The 15991-nt window shown below is 40.6% G+C and overlaps 2 protein-coding genes across 8 annotated transcripts in view; both read left to right on the top strand.

Moving 5' to 3' along the window:
• Positions 1–949: 949 nt before the first annotated feature.
• Positions 950–11640, top strand: fem1a (fem-1 homolog a). The gene has a single exon (XM_054768680.1). It carries the CDS (start codon positions 1118–1120, stop codon positions 2969–2971), a length of 1854 nt encoding a protein of 617 aa, XP_054624655.1. The 5' UTR covers positions 950–1117; the 3' UTR covers positions 2972–11640.
• An 85-nt stretch (positions 11641–11725) lies between these two features.
• Positions 11726–15991, top strand: part of LOC129177480 (receptor-type tyrosine-protein phosphatase S-like) — a 111369-nt gene continuing 107103 nt past the window's right edge. For all 7 annotated transcript variants that reach the window (XM_054768675.1, XM_054768673.1, XM_054768674.1 and 4 more), the window contains exon 1: positions 11726–12041. The gene's annotated coding sequence lies outside the window, so the exon portion shown is untranslated. The remainder of the gene's footprint in view (positions 12042–15991) is intronic.

Genomic DNA, 15991 nt, shown 5'->3' with positions numbered 1-15991 from the left:
GCTACAAAAAACGAGTAACTAATTATTATGGAGAGTTATCAGGAGTTCCCAAAACATTATGACTGCTAAAAGCAACACTGTCGCGGCCAATAGAGCGGGTGAAAGACCGCTGGCATGCCAGCATGCAGTTTGTGAACGCAAATTAACACTAACTATACCATACTAGTCATTTCATTTCTCAACGCTCAACATCGCACAACTTTGACATATGAACACTTATCCATTAAAAAAATGAATACATTGGAGCAACGACTTTCCTTTTTCATGTTATATTTACATGAAATATGTCAAAATGCTGTATCTCATTGCGACCACTAGATGGCAGTGATTTATGTGTGACGTGTTTTGTTTTGTTTTTTTTTCTTTTTCCTTGCTATAATACAACAAGTCTTCTATTGTAGTTGATTGATTCCTCCGAGTGTTTATTCCTTCAGCAAATTTTGTAATATAAGAAGATTTGAGTACCTGAGTACTCACACACGGACTGCTGTGGCATTTACATCTGCTAACATTGGCCTAATTAGTAATAATTCATATTGCATTTTATTCGTGATGCTCGGCTCAAAAAGTGAGCATATCTAGAATATTCCCTCATGTGAAAATCTATGTTGCTTATAGATGGATAATATCATTAGGGAATGCTCTTTTTTCCCCATTTTTTTCCATGTTCCCTCAGGAACCTTTTGGTTCTCAATAAATGGTGACACCATGTCCGAATTAGTGAAACAGTGAAACAGTAGTGGCACTTTCATAGGCGATTTTTAGCTGAAAGCCTGGACATAACCAGGTGGCGACCAACGAACCCATCAGCTGGTAGGTCATTTAATTCAGCTGCACTATGGGAGATGTAGTTTAAAAGCTATGGAAAAGCCCGCTTCCATTGAACGGTTACAACTCCATCACCCATAATGCCTTGCCTCTATCGTAAACACAGAGCTGTCATGCAACACAAACGCCATCTTGACAGCACCCTCAAAATGGAAGAAAGATGAGCGCTAGAACACAAACCCGAACTAAGGTCGCTTGTCCGAGCTTGTTAAAGCCACCCTTACATGTTAGGTGGTAAACAAGTGGTTATGGGGTTGATGTCCAGTGAGGCAGCACGGAGCCTTTAACAATGGACATAACTACGGCGGTGTTCAACGCGGCCAGAGATGGTAAGCTGAAACTTATCCAGAAGTTGCTGAGCAACAAAACTCCCGAAGAGCTTGAAGCTTTAGCCGAGGGGAAAACACAGGGAGGCACCGCTCTCTTGATATCATCGCGATATGGACATTTAGAGGTTGTAGACTATCTCCTTGAACATTGTAAAGCCAATGTTGAACTCGGGGGCTCGGTGAACTTTGATGGCGAGACTATCGAAGGAGCTCCGCCGCTGTGGGCGGCTTCGGCAGCCGGTCACCTCCTAGTGGTTAAAACGCTTTTAAAACATGGCGCCTCTGTGAACAATGCAACGCTAACTAACTCCACTCCGCTACGGGCTGCCTGCTTCGACGGCCACTTGGAAATTGTCCGCTACCTGGTGGAGCATAGAGCTGACATGGAGGTCGCCAATAGGCACGGCCACACCTGCCTTATGATCTCTTGCTACAAGGGCCACAAGGAGATAGCTAAGTTCCTACTAGACCGTGGGGCTGATGTCAACCGTAAGAGCGTCAAAGGGAACACTGCCCTCCACGACTGTGCCGAGTCTGGAAGCCTGGACATCATGAAGATGTTGCTCAAGTGCAACGCCCGCATGGAGAGAGATGGTTATGGAATGACCCCACTCCTAGCTGCAAGTGTTACAGGACACACCAACATTGTGGAGTACCTTGCCCACCAGCCCCGCACTTCCAGAGAAGAGCGAATAGATGCCCTTGAACTTCTCGGGGCCACCTTTGTTGACAAGAAGAGGGATCTGTTGGGAGCGATGAAGTACTGGAGACGTGCTATGGAGTTGAGGCAGCCAGGGGATAAAGCGGGATCCTTGACCAAGCCCCCACCTGGGCCACCCATTCCAGCCTATGGCTGTGCACAGGAGGTGAACAGTGCAGAGGAACTGGAGGCTCTGATCACAGACCCTGATGAGATGAGGATGCAGGCCTTGTTGGTTCGTGAACGGATCCTGGGACCATCCCACCCAGACACCTCCTATTACATCCGCTACAGAGGGGCCGTCTACGCTGACTCTGGAAATTTTGAAAGATGCATAAGCCTGTGGAAATACGCTTTAGATATGCAGCAGAGCAACCTGGACCCACTCAGCCCCATGACCGCCTCAAGTTTCCTGTCCTTTGCAGAGCTCTTCTCCTTTGTCCTACAAGACCGTGCGAAGGGCACCCTGTCCACACGCATCACCTTCCATGATCTGATGACTGTGTTGGGTAAAAGCGTGCGAGAGGTAGAGCGAGCTGTGGCACAGAGGGACAACCCACCGGAGGCTCCTCAGTTCACCAAGGCACTTGCCATCATCCTCCACCTCATCTTTCTGCTGGAGAAGCTGGAGTGCAACCCCGAGCAGGAGCACCAGAAGAAACACACGGTCTACCGCCTATTGAAGCTGAATCCTCGCGGTCGTTCCGGCTTCACGCCGCTTCACATGGCTGTGGACAAGGAGACCACGTCAGTGGGACGCTACCCCGTCGGCCGCTTCCCCTCCCAGGCGGTGGCGTCAGTGCTACTGGAGTGCGGCGCCGATGTCGACTCAAGGGACTGTGAGAACAACACTCCACTGCACATCGCTGCCTGCAATGGCTGCCCAGAGATCATGGCGCTTCTCATGAAGGCCGGGGCGCACTTTGATGCCACCAATGCACAGAGGAAGACAGCCTATGAGCTGTTAGATGAGCACAATATTGGACACCCGGCTCTCCTCCCGCTCAACTACATCACCCTTCAGTGCCTGGCGGCCCGTGCAGTTGAAAAGAACAGACTTCCTTACAGGGGACTCATCTCTGAGGAGATGGAAGCTTTTATTGAGCTGCACTGACCTCCATCACTGACCCCTGACTGTATTACTCTTCCTCTTGACCTCATACTTTGCTTGCTTGCTTCACTCCTGGAACCGTTACAGTGGTACCTCGGTTTTCGTTATTTCCAGTGATAACAGAATATATTTTTCCATTAGGAAATAATGTAAATCTGTTGCAGATACCCAAAATATTAACAATAAATACAATTTGATTAATTATAATTCTGAATTCAGAAAACAATGTGAAATAATTATGATGAATGAAATGGATAAATGAACATTTAACATCACTTTTACCTTTCATTGAGGACTCTTGTTTGCAAAGACGGCAGGGAGCGTAGAGGGAGGAGAACAGGGGAGAGAGGATGGGATCCACACCAACAACAACTTTTTCAACATCTTTGATCATTTGTGGTATCTGTTTCATTTACACCTTAGCCCTTTTGCAATGTTAGCTTCCTTGAATTCTTATTTATTTGCCAGGATGGAACTTATTGTTGATGCGACAAACGGATTTATGTAACATTCTCATTTTATTTTGCCAAATGAGTGTGCCTTACAGGATATCTTAGTATTGTGTAAGCTTACTGCAAAATTTGGTGTTGGGTGTGTGATCCAAGATGGTCGAATAAACAAGCAATCTGTATTAATATTACAAGTTTCAACATACCTAAATTCAACAGTTTGTTACACGTAATATTGTACGATAATTTGAGACTATGTACGAGAACCACCACAAAGGAAACATTTTTGCAGAAAATGGGGGCATTCGAAAACCGAGGTTTAACTGTACTTTGATCCCACCTTAGGCCAGCATTTAGAATTGACACCTTCCAAAATTAACAGTATGCTTGTATTTAAATTGTTTTATGGAGTGACTGACAACATCTGGTCAAATATGATGCATGAAAAAGACAATTTGAGTACGCTTGCTTGTCCAAAGTATTCACAGTTGATTATTCACTAAACCTAATCAGCCTCACTTGCTTGTATTTTTTGTTTTTGGTTGGGTTTCTGCTTTAACATGTTTTGTCTGCTTGGGAAGTTGTTAAGCGCACTGTACCAAATGCCAACAAAAGGAGTTATTTCCTTTGCTATGTAAAGCCACTAACATATCAATCCAACTTTGACATAAACCCAAAACTTAAAAAGTTACTTTTTAGACAGGGTATTCCTCAGGTTATTTTGAGAGACACCATTTACATTTTTACACTGAGGTCAGGCTGTCAAGTTACTGAAGCAAAGTATCACTGTGAACAGATTGGATTTAAGGTTACTTCTCATTTGCTTCTTTGACATGGGAGCTGCTTTTTAGACAACGGATTTATATCTTCTGATTCCAAATGTTTCCTTGAAATGCCTTAATGTCCAAACCATATATGTGGCCATCTAAAAACACGACAACATTTTACAACAACTTCTCAACTCAAAATCCACTTTAACCTCGGACGCTGTTGGAATTGATGGCTTTGTGGCCACGCGCATTATAGTCTTATTTTAAATAGTTTCTCTTTTGTGTTATCTTGAATATTTGCTATGTGTTTATGTTGTAAACCACATTAAATGCAGATGCAGATGCTTGCAATTAACTACTTACATTCAGGCTATGAAGTGCCGCTGCCTTTCTCTTTCTCTGCTGGTTTGTTTCAGCGCTGATATGAACATTGTGTGTGTGTGTGTGTGTGTGTGTGTGTGTGTGTGTGTGTGGCAGCATGACCTGTGTATGGCGCTTGTTTCTTTATTTCCTTTTTGTCTTTGTGTAAAATATCTTGCGTGGAGCTCGTTTTGGATCTTGGCCTGCGTAATTTCTTTCCTCTGTAGTAGGATCTTGTTATGCATTTGTTGTAGATGGCTTAAATCATCATCATGGCCATAAAGTTCTTATTAGAACATTAGAAACTAATTTCAAGTGCACGTCATAGCTTTACCAAAAAGCTTCAGCTTGCTCACTTAAACTGCGGTATACAGAAATAAAGAATAACAGAAACTTGATCTTTGCAAGTCGTGTGCTCATAGTATAAATAGAGTGGAAAGAGTGTCACTGCTGCAGGGCAGCGGGAGAGACAGGGTGTTTGCTTTTCTAATTTTAGGGATCTTTTGCCCTCGCATCAACTCTGAAAATGGGAATAGTGTCACACTTCTCACTCGGGGAGGTCAGGGGGTGACTGGGAGTGACGGCACTGTGTCAACACAGGCAGGCGCCCTTTATTGTGTAAGGAGTGACAGACACTGTCAACTCATTTGTCCCAGAAAGTTAAAAAAGGGTTGTAATCTTGTTTTAATGACTTGCCGTTGTGGCTGTTCAGGTAACTAGTTCAGGTGTCATGTTGGCACCAGCTGGTGTCCACTATTTTGTTAAAACATATGACCTCTGACACTTCCTGCAGCGAATACCAGGTGGTTGTGCTCATCATGAAATTTAGACAGTGTTTTATATTAATTACAACCCTTCTATGAAACATTGTATTATAATTTAGTCACTAACATGTAGGCTTGTTGTAGTGGTTTGTAAAGTATCATAACGACGTCTCTCCACTAGATGTCGCACTCATCAACGCATTATATTTAGCCATGTCTTATTCCAAACAATTAGCTCATCATATATCACGTCACAATTGGCTCAGTTAATATTTTTCCGTCTCTCTTAAAGCAACAGCACAATCACATGAACTGGAGTATTAATATTTGTATGTATTTGGATGTAATTCTGCTGTACAAAGACTTTAATACTGAGTGTCACAACATCTCAGTGTCAGATGTCGCTTTTTTTTCTTGTGACCTATATTCAAGACTCAACCTCCAATAAGCAGAGCTAGCATTTCTTTCACCTATATGATATTTTTACGCTGAACCATTAACATTTGTTGATTTTATTGTTACTTTAATATAAAGATCAAAATAACATGGTGCTACAACAGCTGTTTAGATGAAAGTGACTATATTCAACAATTAGGGCTGTCAGTAAAACCGCGGAAACTCATTTATTTAATTAATTACGGTACATTTTTTTTGTGTAATTAACGCATTTGCACCAGAGCAAGCACGCCTCTGTTATGTAGATCCGTCATCATAAGCACAGTTGAGCATCCCCACACAGTAACACAGTCTGACACTCTTTTCTAACTTCATTCTGACCTGAACACATCAACGGTACAATTCCAACACCATGGAGTTGTATGTACCGTACCTTTTGGTCCAGGGAACTACATTTCCTCATTGTCAAGAGCGCGAGATGCATTCAGGGACACTCTGAACATCACAAATACGGCTTTATAACGCGCTTGTGTAAATAACCAGGAAGATGAAGAAAAACATGAAGTGGATATTCTTAGTGTTGTACAATTTGCTACATTTAAGTATGCTGGAAAATACACTGAAAACAAGTACATTTACCTTAAATTGCGTGATGTCATTGCGCGCAACCCGTCATTGCTCATAATAACACGGTTTAAAGTGTGATTCAATGTTCTGCTACTATGAAAAAGACCATCCATCCATCTTCTATGCCGCTTATCCTCACTAGGGTCGCAGGTAAGCTGGTGCCTATCCCAGCTGACTTTGGGCGAGAGGCGGGGTACACCCTGGACTGGTCGCCAGGCAATCACAGATGAAAGAGTAGTTTTAGACAAATAGATTTGTAGGCTTGTGTGGTATCTTTAAGCTTGAGGCAAGTTTATAGAGCACAATTCATACACAAGGTAATTCAAAGTGCTTTACAGAAAAGAAGGGTAAAATCACTTCATAAAATCATTCAACAAAACATAAAATCATTCTAAAATCATTACAAAACGTTCCATAAATCATTTCATAAACCAAAAAAAAGATTAAAAAAATTAAGAGTGCAGATAAAGTACTTTCAGGTGTCTTATGCATGCTAACACTTTACAATCAGGTACACAAAATTACAGTAGGTAATGAGGAAGGAACCTACCTAACTCTAACCCTAACCACTACTCATTAGTTAGTCCAGGGGTGGGCAAACTACGGCCCGGGGGCCGCATGTGGCCCGCCAAGCATTTGAATCCGGCCCGCCAGTTGCTTCCCAAGTAAAGTAAGCTGGAAACATGACTTGCTAGTAGTCAGAGTCAATCTGAGACAACCTTTTGATGGTTGAAGTAGCTTTTCACATGCAGCAATCCAGACAACTACCCCACCCACAGTGTCAAGCAAACACAAGTAAAGAAAATTGTGTCACACAACTTAACCATACCCACTGCACTGTCTGGGAGGTAAAAAAAAGGGACATTCACATACTCTTTAATAGTCATTGTTTTAGCATTCATAGTTCATATTGTATATCACATCCTTTTATTCATGTACATTCCGGGTGTCTCAGTAAAAAACACTCAGTAAAAAAAAAAAAAAAAAAAAACTGTAAAATTTAATTTTGTTATTTGATATGGTTTGATATTTAAAGTGCTCCTGAAAAAAGGGACACAAGCACATACCTATAGCAGATTGTATGACACTATAATTCCAGCTGGACTGTTAGAATTGTAAGCGTAAAATAGAGTGCATGTATCAAATATATAGTCTGGCCCCCCGGCCAATTTTGTTAACTCCATGCGGCCCGCGAGTCAAAAAGTTTGCCCACCCCTGAGTTAGTCATTAGTTCCTCAGTAACTACTCAAAATTTTTGTGCCTTAGTTCCTCAGTAACTACTCATTAGTTCTTCATTAGTTTGTCAGTAACTAGTCTAAATGTTTGTGCCTTAGTCATTAGTTCCTCAGTAACTACTGTATTTTTGTGTACCTTTTTATTGTAAAATGTTACCGTATGCACAGTTGAATGAAAGTGTTTTCAGCTCAGATTTGAACGTTGCCAAGTTGAGGATTGTCGCACATCTTCTGGAACATTGTTTCAGATTTTGGCAGCATAAAACTGAAACGCAACCTCACCGTGTTTGGTCCTGACTCTGGGCACACGTAGGAGACCACTCCCTGAGTGATCATGATTAATTAATTTAAAAACTGATTAATCTGATGAAAATGTTTAATCATTTGATAGCCCTAATAACAAAATCACCAATTGTTAAAGGTTTTTTTGCATCCCTATCCCTATATTTTCTAAACAGATGCTTTTTAAATTTGAAGTAATTACTTCCTGAATGGGATGGTAAAACATTATACACAGCCCAACATGTAGCTTCTAAATAATGATTAAGTAACATGTGAAAAAAATGTGAATATCATGAAAAAATTTGGTATTTTGTCACTCATTTCAGAAAGTGAAACCCATATACAGTATTATAGTATAGAGAATCTAATATAAGATATTATAGAATCTTACTTAGCGTCATTAATCCATTCCAGAAGATCAGATTCTAACCGAAACACTGATCAGTTTTTCCCATCAGAAATAATGTAAATTTAATTAATCTGTTCCAGAAAGCAAAATCCAAAATATTACAAAAGACACATTTTAATAGTTTTACAATTATAATTTTGCATGCAGATAACAATTTGAAATGCATATAAATGATAAATGAACATTTGTGGATATGTTGACCTTTTTTGAAGACATGATTGTTACCGATGACATGATGCAGCAGTAAGATCAACACCGGACGCTACCTTGCGGTTTTACCACAACTTATTTCTTGAATTCAGTAGTGTTTCTCACCTCAAGTTTCTACTTTTTCTTTTGATCACGGCTGCAAAGTAACCTAAAATTTAGCCAAATAAAATTCCAAGTGTCCCAGCATTTGATCAAGAAGGTGAGAAACGCTGTTCAATTCAAGCAGTAACTCAAAGCAAAACACAGGTGGTGACTGTGTTAATCTCGCTGCCGTATCGTGTCTTTGGGAACAGTCACGTCTTCAATGAAGGTAAAAGTACGGTAACCTTAAATGTTCATTTATCCCTTTCATTCGTCATTTATGTGCATTTAGAATTAATTTATATGCGTTTAAAACTGTAATTGTAAAACTATAAAAACGTCATGTGTCAACACTTTTGATTTGTGGCGTAACTGACCACCTGCAGGCTCAGTCATTGGTATACTTTTACATATATGTAAAGCAATACTCGGTTTATTGCCATTCTACTTTTGTGCTTTGATTGTAAGGAGAAGTGTTGATCCTTACTCCTTCTGTTCACAACATTATTGGTCGCTATCTGTCCCATTTGCTCTTAGTGAAATGGGCAAAAAGGCTTTTATCTTTTCTGCACCTTTGGCGTGGAATATGCTGCAGAACAATTGGAAACTAACCCAACTTCATTGCGTGCTTTTATATCTAAGTACTTGAAGTTGACTATGACGTGCAGTACTTGTTTTTCATAATCTGTAAATTGTGCATATGTATGGTCAGGTCTCCCTTGAAAAAGAGGTGATTAACCTCAACAGGAGCTACCTGGTTAAATAAAGGTAAAAAAAACAAACAGAGGCAAAATTTTGGCACGTGTTTTCAGTGTTCACCGGGGCATACACTAACCGAGCTCCCACTGTATAGATTCATTACACAAAGAGTAAACTATATCAAGCCTTTATTTATTGCAGGTTTGATGAATATGATTTACAGATTAATCAAAACACAAAATTTAGTGTCTCATAAATGTGAATATTGTGATAAAGTTCCATTTTGGAAAGTGATGGTGTCACACCCTATCAAATAATTCACTCAAAACACCTGCAAAGGTTTCATGACCCTTTAAATCGTTTCTCAGTCTGGGTCAGCATGCTACACAATCACGGGGAAGACTGCTGATTTGACAGATGTCCAGAAGTCATTGGCACCCTCCACCAGGAGAGTAAGTTACAAAAGGTCAAGCATATTCATCAAAAGTTAAGTGGAAGGTAAAAGTGCACCAGCAAAAAGGATCCATAATTGCAGCCTTAAAAGGTATTGTCAAGCAAAATCAGGAGCTACAAATGTTGCATTCCTCGTGTTAAGCCTCTCCTGAACCAGAGAACAAGAGAAGCATCTTACCTGTGCTGTGGAGAAAAGGAACTGGGCTGTTGCTGAGTGGTCCAAAGTCCTCATTTCAGATGAAAGTAAATTTTGCATGTCATTTGGAAATCAATGTCCGGAGGAAGAGTGGAGAGGCACAGAATCCACATTGCTTGAAGAACAGTGTGAAGTTTCCACAGCCAGTGATGATGAGGCATCGTGGCATTTGCTGGTGTTGGTCCACTGTCCACAGTCACTGTCCACTTCGTGCTTCCTTCTGCTGGCAAGCGTCATGGAGATACTCATTTAATTTTCCAGCAGGACTTGGCACCTGCCCACACTGCCGAATGTACCGAAATGTGGTTGAATGACCATGGTGTAAATGTGTTTGCTTGGCCAACAAACTGGCCTTACCGCAACCCCTTAGAGAATATATGTGGTGCAGTATTGTCAAGAGGACGATAAGAGAAAGGGCTGCTAAAAAAGCAACCTGGGCTTTCGTTACACCTGAGCAATGCCACAGGCTGAGCGCATTGATGCAGTAATTCATGCAAAAATAACCCCTACCAAGTATTGAATGCATAGAAATGAAAATATCATTCAGGAGAGTGACATTTCTTTCTAAAATATCCTTTTGTAATATTGCAAGTTTCTGATACACTGAATTTTGTTTTTTCATTATCTGTAAACCATAATCCTCAAAATTGCAAGAAATAAAGGCTTGCTCTATGTGTAAAGAATGTATGTAATATATGGGTTTCACTTTCAGAAATAAGTGACAAATATTGGAACTTTTTCATGATATTGAATTTTTTTTTTTCGCTGTACCTGCAGTATATGCAATATATGCATCTCCATAAATAAGAATACATTTGAAATGTTCATTTATTTCAGTAGTTCAATTAAAAAAAAAAAACTTTTAATAAATAGCATTCTTTTAAAAAAACTTAATTCTGTAGATCAGTGGTTCTACATTCAAGTGTTTTTAAGCGTTAAATTGGATAATGCGTACGACAAATTCATACATGTTGGCAGGCCTGCGCTAATATTGCAAGGCCTCCCTGCTCTCGAATATCGAGCATCTCATAACATTTGAAAAATTTTCCAAAAAAACTTCAGTATTGTTAACTACCACTTCACGCTCTAATCAGAAAATGAACTGCAAAAACTTTGTGAGACGTTCATGAGTATCTTAGTCTGAATTGAACTCCTAAAATCCAATTTCTTTAATTAAATTTAAAACACATATACATATATATGCACTTTTCATTTTACAGTGCAGAGTAATTTCTACATTTAATTCTGTTTACTCATCAAAATCAGTGTTATTCCGTTATTTTCTACACACATTTTTCGTCGTATTCTGCATGCCACTTGTGCCACAACAATAGGTGTACATTCTGCCATTATAAGTTTAAATGTAGGTTTTGATTGATAATCATGTTTGATTGTGTGAGATGGGCAAGACATTTCTTATGACACTACAACCACAACAACGAACACCATGTTCAATTAATAGCTCTCTGACAGCGTCTACTAAAACTGAGCATATTTCTTTTTGGTCTCATTAGACTGGTGCGCCTAACGTGGCCTGATATTGAGCATCCATAACATTGATAATTGAACACTTTATCGTACAATGTATGTGCTCCAATATGTTTTTCTGCAGGTATTACCCTCAGGTGCAGAGAAATTCGCCCTCTCTTGAATAAAAAAAAAACAAACAAACCTACAAGAGTCATGGTCTGTCCAGCATAGAGGAGGCGATTGGGAGCCAGCTGGTAATGGGTGTGATGGGCGATACGGTTGCTATTGGAGACCTCTCGTGCATCACGTCATACGTAAGGGGGGGAGGGGAAGAGCTCCTGTGTGTGAGAGGAGGAAGACAGTTGGGAGGAGGAGGAGGGCATTAAGGGAGAAGACAGCTATCAATGACATCAACCAGTTTCAGTATCTGAAGCCGCCCGACCGGCCACCCTCTGCCCACAGAAGGCATCGGAGAGGCGCAGCAGGAGCGTAAGAGGAGGACACGCAGGACGGCGTGACATGCATCCGCCTTTATAAGGCAGACTCTTCTTTTTGAGTGGAGCTCTGCTGCCACTGGATTACACTCCAGCCGTGGAAGCTTCCAGCTGCAAATCCACCCACATGAATCTCGCAGACGGCATAGAAGAAGAAGACTGTGCACTTCCCGCCAAGGTGAGCGCCCCCACCCAATGTTTTCTTTATTCATGGTTTGCAGTGTTATGCGCAGATGATGATGTTATGTACTGTATGCATGGTGGTCTGGGTGAGACCGGATGGCACTGTGGAGCGCGTCCCTCTCCATCCCACCCCCAATCCCCCCACTGTGCTTATTGTTGGCTGCACGAGGGACGGTGCACACAGGAGCATCCTTTGTTCATTTCAGCAAGACAACCTCCTTTTACGAGCATTCCTACATCAAGTACATATTTCATACACATAAAACAGCATGATTTATTTATTTTGCAGAACGTGGATTTGTTCAAGTTATTTTAATGGCACCACTTTCAAAGAGGCATGCCTATTACAAATCCATTTGTGCTATTGTGCTCATAATGAAGTGATTAATGTGTGTGGTGTTTGTGTGTGTGTGTGTGTGTGCATGTGTGGCACCAGGTGGCAAAGTGGATGGACTTATTTAAGCAGACTGTTTTCTAGACAATAGACTAGCTGCTGCATCTGCTGCTGTCAGTCTGTGCTTAAAATAAGACCACCTGCATGTATAATACCGGTGTTGTGTCCACGGAACCCCTGTACATCTATAATTACACACACTTGTGTTTTTAGCCAATACACACACATGCAAGCTGCTGGGTGTCATTTCATGGTTTCTATATAACTATTTTACCTCACTGCTGATGCTTGTTTTTGCTTTTAATGCTCCTTTAGTGTGCCTATTGTTTTTTTTTGTGTGTGTGTGTGTGTGGTTGTGCTTTATGTGTATGTACAGCAGACTGTATCGTGCTATCCTGGTGAAACCAAGGGAGTCTTTTCCGACATACAGATGGGACAGTTTCCCCCAGGCATAGTGTGTTTGCTGGTTATTGTTCCAGACCATTTCCACATCCCTAATTATTTTAATCAGTCATTTTTTACACATGAATTCTTTTCTTTAGGATGTTTTCCTCCTCATCACAACTTCACTGACAGCTGTCTTCTAATAAGAGAGACTGCGATGTGGACATTTGCATTTATTTAACAGGAATGTGGCTGTTGTTGATATATTTAAGTGAATTAAGGAACATCACAATTCAACACGTCTGAAAGGGAGTGGCGAAGAAGCAGAGTTTATTTAATCCTACTGTATACCCATTCTCCGTATCTCAGCAATTAGGTTTTGTTAACGTCCTCTGTTTAAATGTTACCAGTGTGCAGCCCTTGGTGGAAAAAGTTGGGACACACCTGGTCTAGGAAGGGTTCATTATGTGAAAACAAAATGACTTCTTCAGTTTGAAAGTGCCTCCTCCAAGAGCTCAGTGATGCTGGGTCTCACAGATATTCACTTTAGCTGTGTCAGGAGCGCTGTGAAATCACTCACGGCGTGTATTCCTTCAAATAGCATTTCACAGGGTTCAACCGTGGGCCTCAATGGTTTTCCCGCCTCTCTCAAGCATACACCACTTTAAGATCCATCCAGTCTTGAATATGCCAAATGACACGCACTCCCAGTGGAGCCGCTTTGGTTTCACGTCAAAGGCCCTCATTGAAGTCTTATTCCCCACATTCTTACTGGATCGCATCGCTCGCTTTTCCTCTTGTGCCTTACATATTGTGCCCATTCTGACATTTTGTCGTAACCTCTGCCTGAAATGAATGAGAACATCAAGGAATCTTTGATGCTGAGCGCTTAGTCACCTGCACGGCAAGAAGACAGGAAACCAGTTGTTGTCAAAGGCTCGATGTTAATTGACCTTCACGGGATACTTGAAAGCGCGTGCTTTTGTGTGCGCCGCTCGTCCTTTCCTCAAAACAATACACATGGCATTCAGAATGAACCGTGGTATGGTGTGGATTATTAATAATATTGTGGGAAAATGGGGGCTGTTTTTCAGGCAATATTGCTCAAATTTTTAAAACTTTTGTGGCAATTTGACTAAACACCCTAAAGCAGAGGTGGCCAAAGCGTGTCCCGAGGGGCAATTGTGGCCTGCGTCACATTCTAAAAATATAATTTAACAATAAAATGTAAAAAACAACAGCAAAAATGGAAAAATCAGCAGTAATTTTACAAGAATGAAGTGAAAATATGAAGAGAAAAAAAGATGTAATCCAAAGAGAAAAGCTTGTAATTTTCAACCAAAGAAAAACAATGAATAAAGTTGTAATTTTTGAAAAAATAGGTTGCGTAAAAACTTATAATCTTACAAGAATAAATTCAAAATGTTAGACATTATGAGAAGAAAATTTACAAGAAGAAAGTTGATATAGTTGGAAAAAAAACCCAACAGAAATGGAAAAAAACAGCTGTAATTTTACGAGAATAAATTCAAAATATTATGGGAATAAATGTGTATTCTAACGAGAAAGAAAAATCACAATTTTACCAGAATAAAGTCGTATTTTTTAGGCAAAATAATGTAATTCTAGTAATATAAAGTTGAAATATTAAAGAAAAAATGCTTCATTTTTTTTCAGTCGTAACTTCATGAGAAGCAAAAAAAAAAAACAAAGAATGAAGTTGTAATTTTTGGAAAATTTGTTTCGGGAAAAAAGTAAAAATACTAAATATTACAGGAATAAAGCCAAAATATTCTGGGAATAAAGTCAGAAACAAAATACAAAACATAATTAACATATAATGAACTCTAATTAAAATATAATTATTAATAGCACTGCCAACTACAACTCAAATAATAAACACATTGTTAAATTATGTCATTTTTTTGTATTGGAACTATCTAGCTTACGTAGGTGTGTTTAATATAGCAAGCAGAGATTTTTTTTTTCAAGGCCTCCAGATAAACGAGCATCCATTTTTAAATCCAGGTGGCTGTGTGCCATGATGATTGCGTGTGTGTTCAGACACACGTGCGCACAAAAGTGAAGGCTGAGAGATGTGGAGACGGTGACCTGACTTGATGCCCTTCTCCAGATGAATCACAGGTTGTGATGTGTCAGCATGGGATGAATTATGCACACTCCTTCACAACCTCTCATCTCCTCCTCTCCTGTCCACCTCTTGTCTTCAGTCATTTGCCCCTCCTTTCATCACAGCTGACACGTCTGAAGACATCTTCATCGTCCTCCTGCGCCATCTTTTCTCTTCCACAAAAGAAAAACAGGAAGATGTTGTGTATATCTGCGGTGGCCGTAGATTTTGCCGTCTCTTGACTGAACTTTAGCGTTGTTTCTGTGCAAAAATGGCTACATTTGTAGTGTACAGAGGTTATTATTCAATCATGGGGGAACGTGGGTGCTGCCATTGACTGGGTTTGACACTTACATCCCTGAGTGACAGGAGTCATTAGGCCTGACTGACAAGATGGCTGATAACACACAAGACAAAATGCCTCATCAGAACTTGTACAAAGACCTGGCATCATCCACTTTGAAGTCTAATCTTTTGACGTCCAATTGTTGAAACGCCAGCATTAGTTCACCGAGGGCCATTTCAACTGTTAAAAAAAGGCACTCTCTCCGATTTGCGCTGGGTCTCTCGGTATGTTACATTGTGCTAGTGTAGTAGTTCACATAGATAACACTTACAGCTACCTGGGGTTTGATTCCCACTCAATGTGATCTTCACAATGAATGACTCTGTGATTGACCAGTCCTTTCACCATAAGTTAGCTGGTGTAGGCTCAGCCTTCCAGGCTCCAATTTTGACGAACACCGACACAAACACAAGTCAGAGAATGCTCCTCACCAGTTACGTACACTCCTGTTCAAAATTTTAAGACCAGTTGAAAATTTGCGAGAAGTAGAGCTTCAAAATGCAAAATGAAGAAAGCGGAGCGAGAATTTGTTTTGTGCGTGTGTTTGTAAGCAATTTATTGCAAACGGTGCTTCTCAAATAGTGGGGCTAATGAGGACAAGTGGCATAGAAAATGGATGGATGGAACTACTCAACATCAGCTGGTGATACCGGTTGGAGACCCCAGTGATAGCATCACTGTCTAAAGCCG

This window comes from Dunckerocampus dactyliophorus, chromosome 2 (genome assembly GCF_027744805.1).
Source record: "Dunckerocampus dactyliophorus isolate RoL2022-P2 chromosome 2, RoL_Ddac_1.1, whole genome shotgun sequence".
In the NCBI taxonomy this organism is placed as follows: Eukaryota; Metazoa; Chordata; class Actinopteri; order Syngnathiformes; family Syngnathidae; genus Dunckerocampus; species Dunckerocampus dactyliophorus.
This window is presented reverse-complemented; position numbering and strand designations above follow the sequence as displayed.

What these genes read in the sequence shown, in the direction of transcription:
- fem1a (XM_054768680.1), top strand. Translation starts at nt 1,118, where the DNA reads ATGGACATAACTACGGCGGTGTTCAACGCGGCCAGAGATGGTAAGCTG.